This window comes from Oncorhynchus tshawytscha, linkage group LG14, assembly GCF_018296145.1.
Source record: "Oncorhynchus tshawytscha isolate Ot180627B linkage group LG14, Otsh_v2.0, whole genome shotgun sequence".
NCBI lineage: Eukaryota > Metazoa > Chordata > Actinopteri > Salmoniformes > Salmonidae > Oncorhynchus > Oncorhynchus tshawytscha.
Window position 1 is genome coordinate 27,547,236 of NC_056442.1, and position 23,500 is coordinate 27,570,735.

The 23,500-nt window shown below is 46.2% G+C and overlaps 1 protein-coding gene across 4 annotated transcripts in view; it reads left to right on the top strand.

The window, feature by feature from the left end:
* Positions 1-23,500, top strand: part of sphkap (SPHK1 interactor, AKAP domain containing) — a 56,237-nt gene that overhangs the window by 16,767 nt on the left and 15,970 nt on the right. For 3 of the 4 annotated variants that reach the window (XM_024444835.2, XM_024444837.2, XM_024444838.2), the window contains exons 2-7: positions 5,745-5,847; positions 7,651-7,761; positions 14,833-14,892; positions 16,680-16,823; positions 17,118-17,370; positions 19,131-22,617. In XM_024444835.2, the coding sequence (XP_024300603.1) occupies positions 5,745-5,847; positions 7,651-7,761; positions 14,833-14,892; positions 16,680-16,823; positions 17,118-17,370; positions 19,131-22,617 (4,158 nt within the window). Of the gene's footprint in view, positions 1-1,301; positions 1,612-5,744; positions 5,848-7,650; positions 7,762-14,832; positions 14,893-16,679; positions 16,824-17,117; positions 17,371-19,130; positions 22,618-23,500 lie in introns of those variants that run through there. The other variant, XM_024444836.2, reaches the window with a different exon arrangement.

The window sequence follows — 23,500 nt, forward strand, 5'->3', positions numbered from 1 at the left end:
TGGTCCTATTACCCTGAAAGGTCGGTTAGATCTCCTAATGCAGGGAGGAGTGGGGGGGGCCATATTGCAGTGTCCATCGGGTAAAGAGAGCAATATTTCATATCACTATGGCTGCCCTGCCTGTGCTGTTGGGGTGACTGAAGTACCAATTGGTATTCATGAAGAATCGTGAAGATGTCGTTTTCTCAGAATTCCCCTACTGATCATTATATAAAGGTAATGGGTCTGTGTGATGGTAAAAAAAACAGGGGGAGGCTTTTTTTAGACATCTAAACAGGGGTAAAATTGCAGTCAGCCTGACAAATAGACACCCTAGCTCCGCAGGTGCCATTATGGTCTTCATAAAGTGAATGATATGAGAACATCAGGGAAAGGCAGGAGGGAAGGTTCGCTTGGTATTAGGATTCATCTATGTATAAAAATCAAGTTGCCACGTGTCCCAGTAAAAATCCTTCGGCCGCGTTCCACAGCTAAGGCGAGGTGACGCAACAACCAATGGCTATAACATATGATGCAGTTAGCTGATACTTCAAATACCTATCCAGGCGTTGTAAGATCTGTCAGGCATCAGCAACGTCTGAGCTCTGGAAGGCAGCCTTAGCTTCATCTTCTATCTACATTGAGTGACATCAAGCAATGAGATATTGTCTAACATGGATAGGCTATTCTGATATTCTAGGCCTCCTGAAGCTGCTTTTCCATCGGAGCTATTGGCGTCAGGTCTAGATCAGGACTTGCTGTGGTATAGGGCATATCCTGGTCGACAAAACAGATCAATACCCTGTGTGACCCATTGGTCTGTCTGACCTTGTTCTGCCTGTTGTGGTTCAGGAGTTGACAACTATACTGACACCAGTGCATTAATTAAACTGTCCTTTGTTCAACTTTTCTTTCAAGGAAAATACCCTTGAGGTTAGACACCTCTTTTGAGAGTGTGACTTTGTCTTAACACTGTTTCATGTGAAATAATATTAGAACTGTAAAGCAATCTAATATTGTTAGGGGATGGTGAAAAAATGTTTTTAAAATTGTATAAACTGCCATAATTTCGCTGGACCCCAGGAAAATTGGCAGCAGCTAATGTGGATCCATAATAAATACAAATACAAATAATGAGCAAAACATAGTTCAGCCTCCAACCAATAGCCCAATAAGATAAAGCAGATATATTTTGTACCCATTATGAAAATGTAGAGAATGCTTATTTTATCTACAGCAGCTCGTTTCCTATATATATATATATATATATATATATATATATAGTGTGTGTGTGTGTGTGTGTGCGTGTCTTTGAGCGCGTGTGTGTTTTGATATATATGCTGGGAAATGCTCCGGCTTCTCTTCAAGCGGACTGTCATTTTGCTCCTGGCTGCACGCTGTTAACGACCGTAGTACAGACACTCGCCCGAAGTCACGGTAACGTCACGGCAGCGCTGGAATTGATCCTCTCCTCGGTCGGGGATGTGCATTTGGACAGGAGAGTGTCCTCCGGACGGACAGCGACGCACCGCATTGCTACGCTCCTCTCCTACCTAGGACATACAAACTCCGGCTCTGAAAGCTTATCTTGGACGGGATGGCCGGTGCTAAGTGCCTTCTGAAGACCCCGGGGTATGTTAACGGAGCGTGTTAATTAATAGGTTACGGCGACTGTTGTGGGAGTTTAATACAATTGAATGTTCCCGTATTGACTGCAAATAAATGTTAGCCTATTTTACATTTTTTCTTTCCTTTCGTTGCAATGCAATTGGTTGCTTATGTGTAAATTGCAATACTGCAATAATGTAGCCAAAATACGCCAACAACGTTTTGTACAAATCCAGTATTTTTAGTACAGTAGCCTGTATCAGCACAGCTTGCACAGAGCAGTAGCCTGTATCAGCACAGCTTGCACAGAGCAGTCGCCGAAACAAGTGCTGTGCTCAAGCTCTTGAGCGTTAGACTCAGAGGACCTTAGGAAAAATGAATAACTGAAACAGGAAAACATAAGATTGACAGTAATCGAACCTATACATGGAATTACATTTTGCCAAAGATGATGCATTTCATCTGCCTACGTAGTCTGTGTAACAGTTTTAATAGCCTATACTACTCTTAAAATGTGTTATGGTTATTTGAATGATGAAGAAATGGTGTAAACATTGTGTCGTGCAGCTAACCAAAAATGCCCACTTTGCGTGTGCGGTGCCATGCATTTGGAGACACAGCCTAACCATCTCGGTTCACTTCAATGCGCAATACAGAGTAGCCTAAAGACAAATGTCAATCAATGCATTAGCCTAATACTTCATGCATTCATTTTATCGGTTTGCCAGGGGCAGACTGTGTCAAGAAATGCCTTTGCATTTAATCCACACCAGCCCACATCACTGAGCATGCAGCCAACTCAACCCCCTCCTCTGGTGTCACTCTGTGTTCTTCTTGTTCTCTGTCTCTCTGTAGGCCTACATTATAAAAGCCAAGCTAAAAACGTAGGCTATATTGTAAATTAGTGCCTGCCATATGTGTTCCCCTGAATCAACACCTCACCAAATTGTTAATTACTTTTACTTTTACAATTACTGTAAAACCTCATTCATAGTAAGGGCTCTTAAAATGAAAAAACAAAACAAAAAAACAACTGGTAGCTCTGGTGCTCCCAACTTTAATAAGTTAGGAGCACAACATAAAATGTAGGAGCACCAGAAAATACGAGTTTTAACAGCGATTCAGATATAGCCTATATGAAATCTAACATTTTGTACATCACATCGGGCATTTGCAGTTTGCCACGAGCTGAACCTGCTTATCTCCTCGTGATTAAGTGTCGATATTACCGTATCGCCCACCTTGCCTCCACCGCCTTGACAGGGCTCATCTACAAACCGAAGGCAATGAGCCTATCATGATGATGAAACGTTATAGAGTACCGCTTGTATCAGAAGATTAAATGTGTTTCGGCTTCAACATGGATCGGATGAGACCGGGGCGCTCAGCAGCGCGCAAAATGTGCATCCTGATTTTCCAAACGTCAAGCTAACCATCTTCATTTGGAAAGGTCATTCTCAGGAATCAGTTAGCCTACCGAGCCACGGATGTGAGCGAAACTAAAGATTTAGCTTATTCTGACTTCAATTGTCTCTATTTTGTGGGGATTTGTTTCTGTTTTCTTTGTGTCTGGCATATAATAGCCATACAATTTATGGGTCACATATGTGAAATTAGTTACAGTAGGGTGTTGTTTGTGATTGTGACACAAGGCTAGGCTGCATGTCCAGAAGAGCACGTTACCTGTGCGATCAGTTCCAGTTTTGCATCCTGGTGAATGACAGAGTATCTTGGGATTGTGTGCTGAGCTCTTGCATTGACCATTGTAAAGACATTACTGTGATGTAGAGGACAAATGCACTTGGTCCCGGGAGTGATTTCATATAGTACCAGTCAAAAGTTTTACTCATTCAAAGGTTTTTCTTTATTTTTTTAACTATTTTCTACATTGTAGAATAATAGTGAAGGCATCAAAACTATGAAATAACACATATGTCATCATGTAGTAACCAAAAAAGTGTTAATAAAATCTAAATATATTTTAGATTTGAGATTCTTCACAGTAGCCACCCTTTGCCTTGATGACAGCTTTGCACACTCTTGGCATTCTCTCAACCAGCTTCATGAGGTAGTCACCTGGGATGCATTTCAGTTAACAGGTGTGCCTTGTTAAAAGTTAATTTGTGGAATTTCTTTCCTTCTTGATGCGTTTGAGCCAATTAGTTGTGTTGTGACAAGGTAGGAGTGGTACACAGAATATAGCTCTATTTGGTAAAATATCAAGTTAATATTATATCAAGAACAGCTCAAATAAGCAAAGGGAAACAACAGTCCATCATTACTTTAAGACATGAAGGTCAGTCAATTTGGAAAATGTCAAGATCTAGCAAAAACCATTAAGCGCTATGATGAAACTGTCCCTCATGAGGACCGCCATAGGAAAGGAACACCCAAAGTTACCTCTGCTGCAGAGAATAAGTTCATTAGAGTTAACTGCACCTCCGATTGCAGCCCAAATAATAGCTTCACAGAGTTCAAGTATCAGACACATCTCAACATCAACTGTTCAGAGGAGACTGTAAATCAGGCCTTCGTGGTCGAATTTCTGCAAAGAAACCACTACTAAAGGACACCAATAAGAAGAAGATATTGCTTGGGCCAAGAAACACGAGCAATGGACATTAGACCGGTGGAAATGGGTCCAAGTTTGAGATTTTTGGTTCCAACCATCGCGTCGTTGTGAGATGCAGAGTAGGTGAACGGATGATCTCTGCATGTGAGGTTCCCACCGTGAAGCATGGGGGAGGAGGAGTGATGGTGTGGGGATGCTTTGCTGGTGACACTGTCAGTGATTTATTTAGAATTCAAGGCCCACTTAACCAGCATGGGTACCACAGCATTCTGTAGCGATACGCCACCCCAACTGGTTTGCGCTTAGCGTGACTATCATTTGTTTTTCAACAGTACAATGACCTAAAACACACCTCCAGGCTGTGTATGGGATATTTGACCAAGAAGGAGAGTGATGGAGTACTGCATCAGTTGACCTGGCCTCCACAATCACTTGACCTCAACTCAATTGAGATGGTTTGGAATGAGTTAGGCCGCATAATGAAGGAAAAGCAGCCAACAAGTGCTCAGCATATGTGGGAACTCCTTCAAGACTGTCAGAAAAGCATTCCTCATGAAGCTGGTTGAGAGAATGTCAAGAGTGTGCAAAGCTGTCATCAAGGCAAAGGGTGGCTACTTTGAAGAATCTCAAATCTAAAATATATTTGGAATGGTTTAACACTTTTTGGGTTACTACATGATTCCATGTGTTATTTCAGAGTTTTGATGTCTTCACTATTATTCTACAATGTAGAAAATTGTACAACTAAAGAAAAACCTTTGACTGGTTCTGTACATGATGCCATGTGTGAAATGGCCATCCAGTGTTTTTGTTGGTCACCACTGAACTAACTGGGCTGGCACTCAACAGTGTGTGTGGCCTTGGTATAGCTGTGTTATAACAATATTACAATTTGGTATAATAATAATTTGACACTATTTCATAGAGGTTCAGTTATACAGCTTGAGCATAACACTTTTGGTCCGTGGGTTGCACAGCAAACTTCCCCTCAAAGGAAGGGACTTACTTACCTTGGGGAAGATACAATGTAGACACACATAAGTAGGTTAATCCCTAATTTAAACAAGTGCCAAAATTAAATACTTTTAATTTACCATGAAAGTAATGATCACAGAGCCAGCTGGCTCTCTGGTCTTCATGTCCCTCCCTCCTTTTTTATGTGCCAGTTTTATCCTAATTAATACAAACTTCCGATGATAAATCTGGCACTTTTTTTCTCCAAATTAACTTTAAGATTACAGATCACATATAATTATTCACAGATAAACTATTTATTTAATCCATTCAATTCTATATTGGTTGTAAACATACCCACGATCACCATAGATTGTCTCAAGCACCTCAAGACAAATGTTATGGCTGAGTTTGCCCTTGTTTTTGGACGAAGTTCAGAGTTGTTGTGTTACTCTCATGCAACTTTATAATGGCTGGTGCTCTACGGCAGTGGGCATGTCAGGGAGCATGTCGCCAGGCCAGGGTGTTCACCCATAGGCTAATAGGTTCTCTAAAGCCCATACAGAGCCCTGGAGCTTTGGGCTGTGTTCAGTTGGTTCTGACACAGACATACTTTGTTCTCCTCCTGCAGTAACTTCCAGTCGTCAGCCATGTTCGAGAGCTCTGAGTCGGGAGACGCCGAAGGAGTCAGCACAGACAGCACCCTGGGATCCTCTGTCACCGCCTGCAAGAAGGTAAATACAGGGGGACGGTGTGTGTGAAGGTGTGCATGCCCGGTAAATATTTGTGTGTGTGTGTGTGTGTGTGTCTCCCCCTCTCCCTGGTGAGGGAGAGTTTGTTCCATTGCAACAGACAGTAATGATGGAGGGCCTGGACTTGGAGTTTTAGGTAATCTAGTTTGATTTATCATTTCACTGTGTCAGGGAGACAATGAGTGAAATGGCAGATAACACTGGTCTCAGGGGAGATGACAACCTCTTCAGTTCTGCTGCCCCTCCTTGCTCTAGAATAAGCAGCATTGTCAGTCAATATTGCTTTTTGTTCAGTTACTTCATTAGTAGACAGGTCGTCAAGTTAAATGACTTCCATTGAGACTCGCCGCTCTGTCCCTAACATACAAAAATAATACCATTTGTAGTATTTGTAATGGAAGTCTCTGCACAATGACACAAAACTGTATGGCTCCCAAGTGTATATGTATAAAGACAACATTTTAACCCTGACTGTAGGTCAGGTCGCCTGTCTTGACAGACATGAAAATAAAAATATTGTCTTAATAAGATACATGTGGTAGGATAATATTATTACACAGTCTTCATTTTTTTGCTGGTGAATATTTACAATGATATCAAGCACCTGCTCCAGCACCTGTATAGAGCTGTGTTATGTTCATTGGTGCACATCGTAGAAAAACTAAAGCATTTATTATTGGACAAGTTGAAATAGCACCTCCTCGTTTTGGGCCTAATGAAGACTACCCTGCCCTCACTCCAAGCTCTGCCCAATTGTGTGATGTCATGACCATGAGGCCACTTGAGTGCGGGTCACCTCTACCTGGCCATGGCGCAGAGCAGATGGACAACACTGGGGCGAGACTGGACAGGGGGCATGAATGCGTCAGCCTACAAATACACAATGGAAATGATTATATTCGCTATTGTTTTGTAGCCCTTACCCAACCACATCTCTCTGGCCAAACGCTAAGCCCACTAGCGTTTCTTTTCCCGGATTTGTTTTCCTCCCTGCTTTCAGGGGGGTTGGGCTAAATGCGGAAGACACATTGCAGTTGAATGCATTCAGTTGTGCAACTGACTAGGTATCCCCTTTCCCTTCTTATAGAATGGGAACACATTCAGACCGTTCTGATTAGTCCCAGAAACCGATGGGTTGGGTCAGAGCCGGCCTAAAGTCATTGGCTTTGATACTCTGATTGGTTAAAGATGATTCAATCGCTGATGAATTAGGATGGCAATTTCAGACTAAACGTATGTGAAAGGTTACATATCAAAGTTGTCTTACAGATTATGATTAGAATATCCTGTTGTATCTCCTGAGGGATTCCAGCACCATTTACCCAAAATGAAAATAATCAATAACTCTTAAGATGGCAAAGGAACTCTTGACTCTTGAGTGTCATTGAAAGTCACAGGTCAACAGGACTTGGCACTTAACCTATAGGGTCCATTGAAACAGCCCGCAGGGGAAGAGTAAAAACACAGTAAATATGTGGAGAGTAAATAGGCTGACAGGCTATTGATCCCTCTTACAGAGGAAGGTCCCACAGAGCACCTCCTGAACAAAGGGCCTGTAGAGATCTTTATAGCCAGAGGGTAAACACTAAGATTGTCAGCTGAAGGTGAATGGGGGACTCGTGTGTGTGTGTGTGTGTGTGTGTGTGCGTGCACGCGTGTGTGTGCTTGAGAGAGTGTGTGTGTGTGTGTGTGTATATTTGTATGTACTTTCCTATATTATACATTCTGAGAAATAGTTCAGTCATGTGTCTGTGTGTAAGACTGTGTGTTATCTGGGTCTTCCAGGTGCTGTGCAGTAGCAGTGTGCTGGACTCGTCAGAGTACTGGCTGAGGAATGAGAAAGCTCTGTGCAGGCTGGGCCTCCTGGAGGATGACGCTGAGGGGGGAAGCAATACGGTGAGTAGTATGTGTGTGTGTTCATGTGTGCTTTTGTGCGTGTGTGTGCTATGTGTGTACAGTTTTTTATGCAAAACAGGCTACTCGGCACATCAGGATGATTTTAAAATCCTATTGAATTCTTTAATTTATATCTATCTGACTGCCATTAAATCTATGGCAATTTATAGCACTTTGTAGCACAGGACTTCTACCTTGGGGCTGGTGTTCTTACTAGAAAACAAAGGTATCCCTCCGTTTGTCTGTCCTTTCCCTCAGTCTCATTCCAAGCTCTGGATCGATTAAAAAGCTTTTTAATCTTCCTGTTGTGTGTGGAAATGAGACAGTGATGTTTTTACACAATGTGTCCAGATCTCATAAATCCCTGGTGTGTTTTATGAGAGCAGGAAGAGATGCCAGCCATCTTCCTGTAGCATCGCCTCTCTCTCTCTCTCTCTGTGTGTGTGTGTGTGTGTGTGTGTGTGTGTGTGTGTGTGTGTGTGTGCGTGTGTGCGTGCGTGAGTGTGTGTCACCTCTCTCCTCGATGACAAATTGTTCAGCCTCTCAATTCGCAATTCTTCCCGGGTTACACAACTAATCATTAAAATGTAAAAGAAGTGTGTGTGTGAGAGAGTTTGTGTGTGTGTGTGTGTTTGTGTGTGTGTGTGCACGCTTGGAGTTGTGCTTGTGTGTTTGTTGATTCCCCTCACTCCCTCTTCTGTTAACCAGGATTATCACAGTCATAGGCCTGTGGCCATATCAGCTTAGTTAATTACAGACCCTGGGCCAGGAGTAAACAGGGTCTGTGTTAGTGAGTGTTTGGAATGCAGATTTAATAAGCTTGATGGGATATGGTTTTTGTTTACTCCGGGTTTCAGTTGTGGAGCTGGGGAAGGGTTGGTTTATTAGTGTATTCATTTGGTTCATTTATGGAATCATTGACACAATGCGCTTGTCATGGATTACACACTCAGCGGCAGCAGATGTATTTAAGTTAAGGTCAGAGGTTGTGTTGAGGATAGGATCAAGTTTATCGTCCCTGAAGGGAAATGGTCTTGGACACAGTGCTAAGTTGGTGACATTGATATGTCATCCTGGGTTTTTCACTTTCACAAAGTCTGATATCATTATTGTCCATTCGATGGAGACAATATGGCCAAACCACCTGGTTCAGGATGTGACAATAGTGCTGTATATTCCTGAATAGGGACAGAAATGTGTGTGTGGAAGGCTCCGGAAGGAAAAGGGACTATGCACTCAGGAGCTCAAAGTGATAAGATAAAAGCTTGTAAGTTCTCTCTTGTCACTCCTCACCAAATCTAGGTCTTGTCACCTTTGATCACTCTCTCATGTTTTAATGCATGGAATGTTACCTAGCTGAGATAGTCACAGTGAATTCCATCAAATCCCTGCACACATTGACGGAGGATAAGCAATTTGGAACCAAAGTCTTCTGCACCTTTAGTTCTGCTCTGCTAGTTACAGTGAAGTTACGGAGTTATGTTTCCGATCCTGTTCTAAACACCTGTAGAGATGAGATCTATGTCGTTGTTCATCTCAGACCCCAGAACCAAATACTGTATGCACTAATCATCTGCCACGAGAGTTCATCACTATTATTTACCTCATCCTATTCCATCAACACCAAACGTATTCCCAGTTTCACCTACTCTCTCTACACACACACACACACACACACACACACACACACACACACACATACACACACACACACACATACACATACGCACGCACACACACACACACACACACACCCCCCACTCCTCTTCTTGTTTTGAAACTCACAGCTCTCAGTCATCCATTCATCTTTAGGTTTAAACACTTCAGAGTGAGGGAGCATACACGTCAGCTATGTGTCCCATACTGACATCATAAAAAAGCCCCAGTGAGGAAGAATAGACTAAACATGCCATCTGCAGCCGAGGAACTGACTTCCTGCAGGATGACACCTGGGTTGTGTTCGTTAGGCACCAAATGGAAGAAAACATACTGAAACAGGGAAGAAGGACCTGAACTTGCTTATTTTCCTTTGCCATTGCAAAATGTTTAGCTACGGTGTGCCATAATGAATATGACCCAAAGTGTCCTCACTGCTGTTTCTGCTGCCAGGTTCTGTGATTAAACATCATGTTAATGTCTTTATTCCACTCTCTAAGGCCTCTAACAGCTGCATCTATGTAGATAATTGAATGGTATTCAATGAGATAGGGGAGGTGAGAAATACTGAATGTAAGCTGTATCTCACGGTTGATGGCTCGGACGGCGTTAGTTACAGTGATGAGATTAGAGATTCCCAATTCGTATCATTCCTCACTGCTCTAATTGCCTGCTTGGTCCCACAGCAACTGTGTGTCTGCCTGCTTGTGTGTCTGCCTGCCTGTTTGTCTGCCTGCCTGACTGCTTGTGTGTCTGCCTGCTTGTCTGTCTGCCTGCCTGCTTGTGTGTCTGCCTGCCTGCCTGCCTGCTTGTGTGCCTGAGTCTAGGATTGGGTATGACTGGCAATGGGACATCATCACTACTTGGTTAGATGATATAATATTATTCCAGAGTTGGAGGCTGAATGGAGAGCTGAACAGGTGTAGACACTATACACATGGTGCTGTGAATATTCAATGAGCTCCATAACCCTAATCTCCCGGAACTGAAATCTTGCGTCATTTTGTCAGCTAGGTCATTTTCTTCGGTTTACGTGCAATCTGTTCACGAGAGACTATCACAACCCAGAACAGCTATACAGACAGCGCACATGAATAATGGAAGTGCATGTAATGCCTCCTGGCTGGCGCTATTGCTTGGAGGTCAGGGGTCAGGAGCCGCAGTAGGATACCAAGGATGTGTTCCAAACAGCACCTTATTCCCTATTTAGTGCACTACTGTAGTGCATGATATAGGGAACAGGGTACCATTTGAGAGACAACCAGAGACAGAGCATCCAAGTGGCTCACAGTCACAACGTGGCCTGGCTTTGGCGGGCTTACATAACAACCACAGGGGAACACACAGCGGACACAGGAAGAATGACTGAGTGTGCTGAGATGAGAGCAATGGGGCGTAGAGAGAACCAGAGCGACAGAGGTTAGAGTTGAGAAGAAGGGTGGAAAGGAGGGTGAGATTGAGTGAGGGGAAGAGGATTTGTTGTTGAGGGGAGAGCTTAGGGTGGGTGGATGTGCACGCACATGTGTATTGTACTACATAGCCTGTGAATGTTTGTAATCTTTATCGAAAATGAGTGAGAGCGTATTAAGGAATTTCTGCGCCTGTGTTTGTGTGACCAAGCATGTGTGTGTGTTTTGCATTATATTACATTATAGCCTGTGAATGTTTGTAATCTTTATGGAAAATGAGTCAGAGCGTCTTAAACGAGCCTCTCGAGTTAAATTCTTCAGTCAGTCATATCATTTAGTGTCATTACTTGAAGTCAAGAGCAGTTCAGAATCTCCAAATAAAAAAATGGCATAAAAGGTTAAATAAACATAGAAGTATTAATCCTCTACATTTGTGGGCGTGTTTGTGTGTGTTCCTGTCTTGACTCTTTGTGTAACCAGTCCTGTACCCTTTCAACCTCCTGTCCCCAGTCCAGGGCTTTAACTACACGTACACACAAGCACACCTGACTTCTGCAGTGCCCAAGGAACAGCAACACATCTAACCCACTCTTTTCAGAGCTATAGCTCTCTGTTAAAAACATTGACATCACTGCTGCCATAGCACCATGGTCATTATGCACTGTGACGATTGTCCTATATCTTCTGTCACATAAACTAGGGTCTTTCCTAATTATGTATGTCCAGACATTGATTAACACCTGTTTATTATGAGAAGCATTTTATCGACTGTAATTGATGTGGGGAAATGTATCATGTGGAATACATTACCTGAGTGTGTTGGTATACCTTTATTGAAGTTGATTGTCAATTAGGCGATTTAAAGAGTTTGCCATGCATTCTGGGTAATGGGTATTTCTACAAGAAGCATGTCATTGCATTGTTTGTGAAACAAGACAGACAGGTAACAGGTTGATATGCTGCTGGATTTTCTTTGGTTAGAGCTGATTAGGATTCCGATAAGTTTATTAGGCCCACCTTTAGTTCATCGTCCTATTTATTTTTGTTTGTAAATATTTATACAGTTTTCACCAGCTTATCTTCACATTTGCTAATAAAAGTTCACTCTAGGCAAGAAAAGTCTAGTTTTGCTGTTGCCTCCTCACTGTTAACATCCTACTGCATGGTCAAACAGACAAAAACAGTCAGGTGGGGACTACCTAAAAAATGTCTGTTGCTAAATGTTTTGCTACAGTGTTTTCTAATGAATATGACCCCACTCACCAGCATGTCAACTGAGAGAGGAGAGAGTTCATTTTTGTTTTCTTTTTTTCCCCCTCCAAATTCATAACTGTCCACCACTGTTTTCCTCGTGGCTACTCGCTGCAAAAACCTCTTGATTAGTTTCATGTTTGAGTCATCCAGCTGTCCCTGATTGGTTATGGTATTTAGAGTAGAATCACCCTGAGGTTGTGATTGGTCGCTTGGCTGGGTTGACCAGGAGCACAGCTGTAGATTTGCCCGCTTGTTGGGTGCCCGGTGAACCGCGAGACCCTGGGTCACACCCAGCGCTGTCCTCCAGCCGCCAGGCACCCATCCAAAGGACTCCACCTCAGCAGGGGCACAACACGAGGAAACGGGCACATAGATAAAATGAGCCAAAATCGCAGAATTTGTCATTGGGGCCGGGATCAAATAAAATCGTATTTGTCACATGCGCCGAATACAACAGATGTAGACCTTACCATGAAATGCTTACTTACAAGTCCTTTAACCAACAATTCAGTTAAGAAAATATTGACTAAACAAACTAAAATAATAATGAGGCTATATACAGGGTTATCGGTACGGAGTCAATGTGCAGGAGTACAGGTTAGTCGAGGATAACAGTATCACGATATTCGTTTGTATCGTGGCAAGGAAACTAAACAAGAAGCAGATTTAACTTCTTTAGGAAAACAGCCCTAATGTTGGGAACAAATATTATGTCATCCAGAGTCGCATTTATTTATTTTCCAAGCTATAGCATACTATTTTACATACAGCAGGTTTTTAATGGACCAAAGATTGTGGCCTGCTTCGTGTTTTCATGTTTGCCAAGGAAAAAATATTGCGAAACACTGTTATTGTCCCGGTCCTATTTATCATACATACACGCGCACATCACACGCACTCGGGTGTGCAACCAATCAGAACCCCTATTTTCTAGCATCTATTTTGATTTGTAATCTCTATGCGTCAATTAGTTAGGCATAGGTTAAACTGGTCTGTCTGCTCTGAAGAATTAGTGGAGCCTCGTTCACATCTGTGGTCTCTGTCTCACTGACAGAGATAGCTAGATGGCACATACAGCTTTCACCCCGAAACCCATTTTTGGGACTGCAGGCGATTGCCTCTCCCACCTAATGGTGATTTGGTTAAATGATTTTGTCCTTGGGAAGGGCACCATATCTCCTATTTTTTTTAAACTCCTCTCTCTACCTCGTTCCTCTTCCCTCCCTCTTCTTTTTTCTCTCCTGTTTCGCCCCCTCTCATTCTCCAACAGTCATCTGCTTATTTTTCTCTGCGATTGCTTTGACCTGCATGCAAGACACAATAAACCCAATCATTTGATAACCTTCACAACACCTCAGCTCGCACGGGCTTGATAGAACCGCCATTGTAAGACAGCTTCTAAATGGGTTGTACAAGTACCAGGGTGGGCTTTCGTGAAAGAAAATGTAGGGGAAAGGCTGAATGTGATGCTGATAATGTAAACAGGGGTGAAATTGCTATGTGGTGTTCTTTCACTCCGATGGACATTTTAACTCTACCGATAAAGAGCACCACTCCAGCTGCTTTCCTCGTTCTGTTTCCTCTGTTCAATTCTGTCCCCTTTTCAGCTTTGGGATGATTAGCTCAGTGTTTCACCCTATAGGTTTCTGTTGAAAACATACCAATGAAATAGGCAGAAAGTATGTGGAATAAAACGGGGTGCAAGACTCATTTGTAAAAGAGGAAAATGTCAATCAAATACACTCGTAACAGAGACTAACATCCATGATGTCACAGAGTAACAAACTTCTAGATTTAGCCTGATTGGCAGATAGAACTGTTTTATCTCTAAACTGATTGGGCCATTCGTTCCAGTTTCAATTGCTGCATCTGTTTGTATTTCTCCTTCTGATTCTCTTTTGGTTATATATTGGTTTTGGAGAGATGAACCTGGTATATAAATTCATCTGGGATGAATAGAGAGAGAGCTGTAGAGAACGATGGCTAGATAAGAAGAAGAAGTGGTTATGGAGTGTGTGCCTGTGTGTTACAGCTGGGGGAGGGGCTGTTTATTGGTTATTGAGAAGAAGAAAAAAGTTATGATCCTTCTGCAACCAAGGGCTATGCCTCACGCCCCTTTTCTAATTAACTCAACTATTGATAAATACTTTCCCAAAGCATTTGTAGCTGAAGTTTGACATCATTTCTATCCACAATCCAGCCGCACTGCTGTGACAGAGTAACACTTATGAAAATCGATGTTTGATGGGACGGCCAATGTTCTATGCATGAATGAACAACATTCGTAGCACTTTGCTGTTCAATAGTCTGGGTTGGCAAGTGAAATAACATACCAATACATCTACGATTGCTTTGGAAAACTCACCCCTGAGAAAACAATGGGAAAGCAATCAGTGAGATTATTCTCCAAAATAGCACCTCATTCCCTGTATAGTGCACTTCTTTGACCAGGGCAAATAGGGACTCTGGTCAAAAGTAATGCACTATATAGGGAATAGAGTGTAATTTGGGACCCATTCAGTGAAATTCTGTATGTAGGGACTGTCACTCGCTCCCTGGGGACTGACTGACTAAGTGGGTGCCAATTAGCCCTGTTGTGTCCTGCTTAGTCTTACGTTGCCATACCTCCAAAATCGCCTCCTGCTAGAGGCTTGTAAATGGCAAGTGAGGGCTAACACAGCATGTTTGACTAATAATCATGCTTTTATCTGGGTAAAACCAATGTTCTGAAGCTTTTTCCCTCTCATTTCAGATGTGCTTTGTGAATCTGGACCAGCAGAAGGTGGATCGTCACAACGACAGCTGCATCAAGGTGTGCTGGCTTCTCTCCATCTCTCTCCTCCCCCCTACCCATTAACTCCTCCCCCTACCCATGAACTCCTCTCCCTACCCATTAACTACCCATTAACTCCCCCTACCCATGATCTCCTCTTTCCTAACCATAATCTCCTCCCCCTACCCATGATCTCCTCCTCCATACCCATGATCTTCTCCCCCTACCCATGATCATCTCCCCCTACCCATGATCTCCTCCTCCCTACCCATGATCTCCACCCCCATACCCATGATCTTCTCCCCCTACCCATGATCTCCTCCCCCATACCCATGATCTCCTCCCCCATACCCATGATCTCCTCCTTCCTACCCATGCTCTCCTCTCATATCCTCTCCTCCCTCCTACCCATGCTCTCCTGTCATATCCTCTCCTCCCCCTACCTATGCTCTCCTCCCGCCTACCCATGCTCTCCTCTCATATCCTCTCCTCCCTCCTACCTATGCCCTCCTCCCTCCTACCCATGCTCTCCTCCCTCCTGCCCATGCTCTCCTCTCATATCCTCTCCTCCCTCCTACCCATGATCTCCTCCCTCCTACCCATGCTCTCCTCCCTCCTGCCCATGCTCTCCTCTCATATCCTCTCCTCCCTCCTACCCATGCTCTCCTCCCGCCTACCCATGATCTCCTCCCTCCTACCCATGCTCTCCTCCCTCCTGCCCATGCTCTCCTCTCATATCCTCTCCTCCCTCCTACCCATGATCTCCTCCCTCCTACCCATGCTCTCCTCCCTCCTGCCCATGCTCTCCTCCATATCCTCTCCTCCCTCCTACCCATGCTCTCCTCCCGCCTACCCATGATCTCCTCCCTCCTACCCATGCTCTCCTCCCTCCTGCCCATGCTCTCCTCTCATATCCTCTCCTCCCCCTACCCATGCTCTCCTCCCTCCTACCCATGCTCTCCTCTCATATCCTCTCCTCCCCCTACCCATGCTCTCCTCCCCCTACCCATGCTCTCCTCTCATATCCTCTCCTCCACCTACCCATGATCTCCTCCCCCATACCCATGATCTTCTCCCTCCTACCCATGATCTTCTCCCCCTACCCATGATCTCCTCCCCCTACCATTGATCTCCTCTCCCCTACCCATGATCTCCTCCCCCCCTACCCATGATCTCCTCCATCCTACCCATGATCTCCTCCCTCCTACCCATGATCTCCTCCCTCCTACCCATGCTCTCCTCTCATATCCTCTCCTCCCTCCTACCCACGCTCTCCTCTCAAATCCTCTCCTCCCCCTACCCATGCTCTCCTCTCATATCCTCCCCATGCTCTCCTCCCTCCTACCCATGCTCTCCTCTCATATCCTCTCCTCCCCCTACCCATGCTCTCCTCCATCCTACCCATGCTCTCCTCTCATATCCTCTCCTCCCCCTACCCATGCTCTCCTCTCATATCCTCCCCATGCTCTCCTCCCTCCTACCCATGCTCTCCTCTCATATCCTCTCCTCCCCCTACCCATGCTCTCTTCCCTCCTACCCATGCTCTCCTCTCATATCCTCTCCTCCCTCCTCCCCTCTCCTCCCCCGACCCATTAACTCCTCTGCTCCCTCTCTCATCCTCTCATCTCTTTCCTATCCTTTCATCTCCTCCTGTTCCCCCAGTCTTTCTTAACCATCGTAAACACTGGCTCTGTTGCCATGGATTCAGGATAATTAGCCTGGGTGAGAGGGGTTGATTTGTTTAGGTAATTATACAGGTGTGTGCTGGTGATGACTGCCTGTGTGACTATCACAGTGACTGTGGGCGACGTCTCTCTTACCCCTAGAAACTGGCCTCCATCTCTCCAGACCTGCCCAAGCTGGTTGGCTCTCTGAGCGTGCGACAGCCCAAGGTAAACGAGATCCTGCTGCTTGGTGGTTTGGAGACTCCGGACCCCTCTCACCCTCACCAGTACCCCACCCACACACAGGTGAGCACACACACACACACACACACACACGTCTTCTTCCTTCTCATTTTATGGTTTGTTGAGATCCCTCCATCCACCCATTGACTGACTCGTCAGCTCTGAGTATTACACGAGCAGACAAGGTAGAACTTATCAATTATTGAATTCTTTCCTTCCTCTGTGTGTGTGTGTATTTGTGTTTGTACCTGTGTGTTTGTACCTGTGTGTGTGTGTTTGTACCTGTGTGCCTGCGTGTGTGTGTGTGTTTGTACCTGTGTGCGTGCATGTGTGTATGTATGTGTGTATTGCCTCCAGGGCCAGAGGGGTACAGATGTGTGCCTGGTCCAGTGTCCTGGGGGCCGGCGGCCCACCAGCATCATCTATGAGATCAACAAGTTCCTGATCGGGCTACAGTGGGGTCAGGAGAGGCAGGGGTCTCAGGGGCGGATGATGGCAGGGCAGAGGATGGATGACGACACCAACCGCTCCTTCTCATCCATAGAGGAGGACTTCCTCACTGCCTCAGAACACCTGGGGGATGACAGCGAGGATGACGGCTTACGAAATGGTGATTTTCTCTCATCCTTTTGAATACCCATGTACTGTATTTGAGTTCAATATATTTTACTGACATATGTGGTGAATATGAAAGTAGAGTAATGTAGTCCTATGTGGCTAAGTTTGAATAGCATGAGGATAGCAACGGCAGGTTTGTGGGTTTGATCCTTGCTTGGGGCACCAATATGAAAATGTCGATCTCAGTCACTGTTCTAGGTCACTTTCGACAAAAGTGGATGCTAAATGGGATAAATCATTTATTATTTACAAATCTACTAACTTGAAGCACTCATTTTGGGAGGAGAAATCTGACATTTCTGTAAGGTAATAAATTATTCAGTAGCCTACTCTCAAAACAGGCCAGTGTATAGGTGCTGATAACAACCTCAATAAGGATCTAAGTTGTTATTGATGTAGTGTTTATTATAGAGTCTTCAGTATGGAAATCACGAATAGTCTACATGTTCCTTGAAAGCTATTCTTACCACTGAAGATGTCCCTCGTCTCATTTCAAAAGGGAACGACAGGCGCCCAGCCGCTTGTGCTGTTGTTCTCTTGTTCTCTCGTGTCTGTCAGTCTTCATCTGTAGAAACACTTCTCTGTGGCTGGCTGGCTTCGTAGCTCCTTAGTGCGTGTATCCCCTTGCATGATTGAGATTAATATACAGTATATGGCCCTGAGCTTGGCCGTGCTTTTCTGCAGTCTCCCCTTATCTATAATTAATCTCCTGTATGCAGAGATGGACAGTATTTATGTTACATGTATTTCAAATACGTATTTGAATTACTTCTGTGTATTTTGTCATTTGAATTACATTGGGATGAACTACACTCCAATGTATCTAAATACTGTAATTTATAGTGGTTCACATTTTGTGGCCCCCTTGCATTGCATTGGTATCAGAAGTCTGATGGCACTATGGTGTGATAAATGCATCTGCTAAATTAACTAAATGTATATGTGAAAATGAACAATTGCAAAGCATAATGAGTATTATTCATGAGCTCCACCCGAAACAAAACCCAGAGTGCTTTGCAGTTCATTTTGTTATGTTCATTTTCACATACTGTACACATTACATTTGTTGGTCATTTAGCAGACACACTTATCCAGAGTGACTTGCTCAACTCAGGAAGTTAAACAACACATTACAGTCACTGCAAGGAAAAACATTTTTGTAACTGATACTGAGAATTTAGTTTCTGTTCGGGCCGGCACCTGCAAATGTATTTTGGTATTTTAAAATAGAAAATACATGTATTTTATTTAAATACATTACAAAATACAAGTCTTTTGTAGTTTATTTGGATACATTTATGTTTATAGTATTTTGTATCTGTATTGTTCTCAGCCCTGCCTGTATGAAATTAGAACCAACACTGTGTGAAGGTTAGCCTCTCCTTTGAGTCAATGTACCAGTAATATTTATAATCTAATAGGTTGCTCTTTTTTACTTTGCATGGGGGTAAGTTAGCCTTTTCCCAGATCTGTCTGTGTTGTATTATAGCCTGTGTAGCCAACTCTTATGGTCATTGGTAAGACAGCACACACTTAACTGGGACCAGCTAGTGTTTGGTTGGTAGCTATAGTCAGGTTTGAGTGGGTAAACGCGGCTCAGTGAAAGTCTGGTGTTATTGCTAGCTTGGTTAAACCAGAGCTGGGTTGTCATTGCTGTTGTTGTGGCACATTGGGAGTTTGATGGAACTATTCTCTAACAGTTCTGGACATGCCTCTCTCTCTCTCTCTCTCTCTCTCCCCCCAATGAGCCAGAGTGCAGTGATGTGGCAGTGGGGTTGGCAGACGCAGCGCACAGCGATAGACCTGCGTGTCAGAGGGGACGCCTGGGCCAGAACCAGTGGCAGGTCAGTCCTGCCAGCGAGGACTCTGAAGTGACCATTTGCTCCCCCCCAGCCACCAAGAAACAAGGAGGAAGGGCACCGGCGAGAGCTAGCGGTCACCACAATAAGGAGTCAGCCGGCCACTACGCCACCAACCTGGCTGAGTCGGTACTGCAGGACGCCTTCATCCGCCTGTCTCAGGACGAACCATCCTTCGCCACCGAGGCTGCTGTGAGCATGACCCCTGGCAGCCACCGCCCCCCTGCCGTCCTCACCAGCACAGGAGTCGAGGAGCCCTCTCGGGCACGTGCCTGCTCTTTCGAGCTGCCTAAGATCGTTATAGTGCAGAGCCCGGATAATTGCGAGGGCCTACCGGAGTGGCTGGGTACTCAGGCCTCTCACGTGGCTGTGGAGTATGGTGTTGGTGGTGCTGCCAGACAGGTAACGGCGGAACACGGACCAGAGGCCCATAGCTTCCACCCTACCACCACTACCAGTGGACGACACCCCAACAAACCCCTGCAGCAGGCCCTGGCATGTGCTGCCAGCGTCATCGGCACCATCTCCAGCCCACAGGTAGCAGAGCAGCTAGCGATGGAGCCAACAGAGGAGGACATGGAGAGAGAGGGACAGAGAGACCCTGAGGGCACTGACTACTCCTTCTCCTCAGCCATGTGTGGTATGGCCCAGGTGGCGGGGGCAGTGGCCGTGGTGGAGCTAGCTAAAGAGGCCGAGGAGGGGGGCTGCGAGTCAGAAGATGACTCCACCACTGAGGTCTACTCAGCTGCCTCCGTGGGACTCCTATCTGCAGCGCAGGCCTCCACGGCAATCACTCTTCACTGCAGCATTGCTGAGGGAACCAGCATCGAGGCCTTTCGCACCAGCATCGCTGAAGTTCTTCACAAGGAGGCAGCAGGGGTGCTGGCTCAGCCCCAGGACTACAAGAGTGTGGCCCACCTACTGGAGTCCACCCACAACAGGATCGTGGATGGCATCACGTCTCCCAAAAAGTCCTATCTGGACAAGATGGATGAGACTGAGGTGGACGATTTCATCAGCGAGGTGGCCAATGGCCTCTTCAAGCACGCGTTTGAGAAAGCGAAAAAGAAAAGAGAACTAGAAGGCCCGGGCAAAGACGTCCCTAATATCCAGGGCTTTCTGCAGGAGAGCGTGAGCAATGTGCTCTTCGACGTCCTTTGTCTCACTTCAAAGCGGATCGGTGACATTTCCAAATATGATATAGGGTCGTTTGACAGACAAGAGGGTGATGTCGGCTCCCGGGACTACGAGGCAGCCGCCACCACCAAGGAACCATTTAGTCAATTACAGCGCTTCGATGGCTCCAGCCAGCCCGATAATTATGAAGCCCACTGGGCAGAGAAGACGCCCATCTACTGCGCGATAAGGGAGGACAAATATGGACTCGAGAGGGAGAGTGAACCTTATGGGTCTCACAGCTCGCCACATTTCAGAGAGCAGCAGCAGCTCGGACAAGCTCAGACTAAAGTCTCGTCCTCTACTAAGGACTGCTATGACCTCCAGGGCCAGCAGGCCAGAGGAAACATCAGAGAGCCTTTTACAGAGAGCTTAGCCCACCAGGTCTCTTCATCCCTGGGCACAGAGAAAAGATGGAGAGCCAGTACGGACAGCAGACAGTCGTCTCTGACCCCTCAGTCCTCTTTTAGCTCCTCCTCCACAGGGGCCTTGGTCTGCCTAAAGATGGACTCAGAGTCCAGAACTACCCCTGTCAACTACTTCGCTGATGACCTGGCCACCACCGTGGTCTCCATGGCCACTGAGCTGGCCGCCATCTGCCTGGAGAATTCCAGCGGGAAGCAGCCATGGTTCTGTGCCCTGAAGGGCGCAGCCGGCTACTACCCCGAGGGGGGCTACCTGCTGCCCTCCTGTTGCACGGCCCTCCGCAGAAAGGAGGGCCAGAACGGCGGTGTGGCATCCAAAAAGCACCGGCCGCCACGCCTCAGTGAGATCAAGAGGAAGACGGAAGAGCAGCCCGAGTTGATGGAGTGCCTGGTCAACCGCGTGGTGGATGAGACCGTCAACCTAGACGACATGCCCCAGACTCTTGACCCATTCGCACTCTTTGCCTCCGAGGTCACCGCCCGCATCATGAACTGCCCCGAGCTCAACGTAGTTGACACCTCCAAGCCCGGCCAGCAGACCCGCAGCCGGCTGCAGTGCGAGCGGTGGAGCCGGGGCAAGGCCGCCAGCTACGAAAGCATCCCAGAGGAGGACGCAGGTCCCCCGGGTACCCCCAACACCCTGGGCCCTGGCAGCCGGCTGGGCCAGAACCTGAGCAGGGGAGGCTCCATCTCCAAGCAGTCCAGCTGCGAGAGTATTACGGACGAGTTCTCCCGCTTCATGGTGAACCAGATGGAGATGGAGGGCCGGGGTTTTGACCTGCTCCTGGACTACTACGCCGGGGAGAACGCCAGCAGCATCCTGGCGGCAGCCGTGCAGCAGGCAGCCACCAAGAAGAACGGACACCTCAATGTGAGGGCCACCTCCTGTCTGTCCAAGCAGTCCAGTACGGAGAGCATCACGGAGGAGTTCTACAGGTTCATGCTCAAAGACATGGACATGGAGAGCAAAGACTACAGTATGGGAAGAACTAAAGAGTGGAGCAACAGCCTATTGCCTCCATCTCCCAGAACCCTCTTCTGTATCCGTCAGTCCTCTGTGCCAGACAGACGTTTCTCAGACTCCAGGCTGACTGTCAACTCACCCATCAAGGCCAACTCCTTTGATGGCTTTGTCCGCAATGTGCACGGGGACACGCTCAACATCTACCCCACCAACTCGGTGCAGGTGTCTGCCACGGGCCTCTGCAAGTCTGATTCATGTCTGTACCAGAGGGGCCAGACTGACCAGATCACCGACATGCTGATCCACGAGACCTGGTCCAGCTCCATTGAGTCCCTGATGCGGAAGAACAAGATCATTGCGGACCCGGAGGACAGCATTGACCTGGTGGATGCAGAGTCCCAGACCCACATGCTGCAGTATGCCAACCGCCTGGCCGCAGACATCGTGGAAACCGGGAAGTCTGCCCTGCAGGATGGGGATGGAGCCGGAGGAGGAGGCGTGGTGGGGCGACAACAACACATGCCCGTGGGGGAGAGGAGGAGAGGCTTCAAACAGTCCCGCCCTGGCTGCACCCGGAGCAGAGCCAGCCAGGAGCAACCAGGAGGGGGCGGAGACAGCACATGTTCAGCAGCGGGTCCCCCCATCAGGGGCCCCAGGGAGGTCCCTGTACCGGTGATCCACATCGAGACAGATCAGAGGGACGATCCAGAGTCTGAGAACCCGGTGGAACGGGCCTGGCATCACCCCTGGGACCCAGCGCCCCCTGAGGGGACAGCCCAGTGGCGCGCTGAGAGGGCCTCAGTGAGCCGCAGCAGGTAAGCTCTCTCTCAGTGAGCGATTCCCCTGTGAGTCAATCGCACCCTCAAACAGAGAGAGATGGTAGTATCTTTCCATGGTCCTCCTTGGAAATTATTTTCCAAAACACCTTGAATTGTGACCTAATGTTTATAAATCAATAACCATCCATGAGTTGTTAAACTCTTTATAGTGTTGGGTATCAGAGACTCAGCCACATAATGGCTTCTACTGCATTCACAGAGAGAACGTAGTCTATTGTGAAAGTCTCTGGGGTTATACACACCCGCAGCCAGGTTATGAGTCATGTTTCTGTGTTGGAGGCTACAGCTTTTATCTAAAGCTAACCTTGATCTTCAAGGTGGCATAGACATGCCTCTAGTCATGACATACTGCAGATACTCATAAACACTGATACAAACCCAAACACACACGCATATATATACACTCCCCCATATGCTCCCGAGGGGTGCAGCAGTCTAAGGCACTGCATCTCAGTGCTAGAGGCGTCACTACAGACACCCTGGATCGAATCCAGGCTGTATCACATGATTGGGAGTCCCAAAGGGCGGTGCACAATTGGCCCAGCGTCGTCCGGGTTTGGTCGGTGTAGGCCGTCATTGTAAATAAGAATTTGTTCTTAAGACTGGCCTAGTTACATAAAGGTTAAATAAATAAATATGTATTTGGACAGTAAAGCAACATTTTTTATTTTATTTTGCTCTATACTCCAGCATTTTAGACATTTCATATTAGGCAAGAGTACAGAATGTCAGCTTTTAGTTAGGTGTTTTCATTCATATCTGTTTTACAGTTTAGAAATGAAATCACTTTATATATCTAGTAGAGGTCGACCGATTAATCGGCCGATTAATTAGGGCCGATTTCAAGTTTTCATAACAA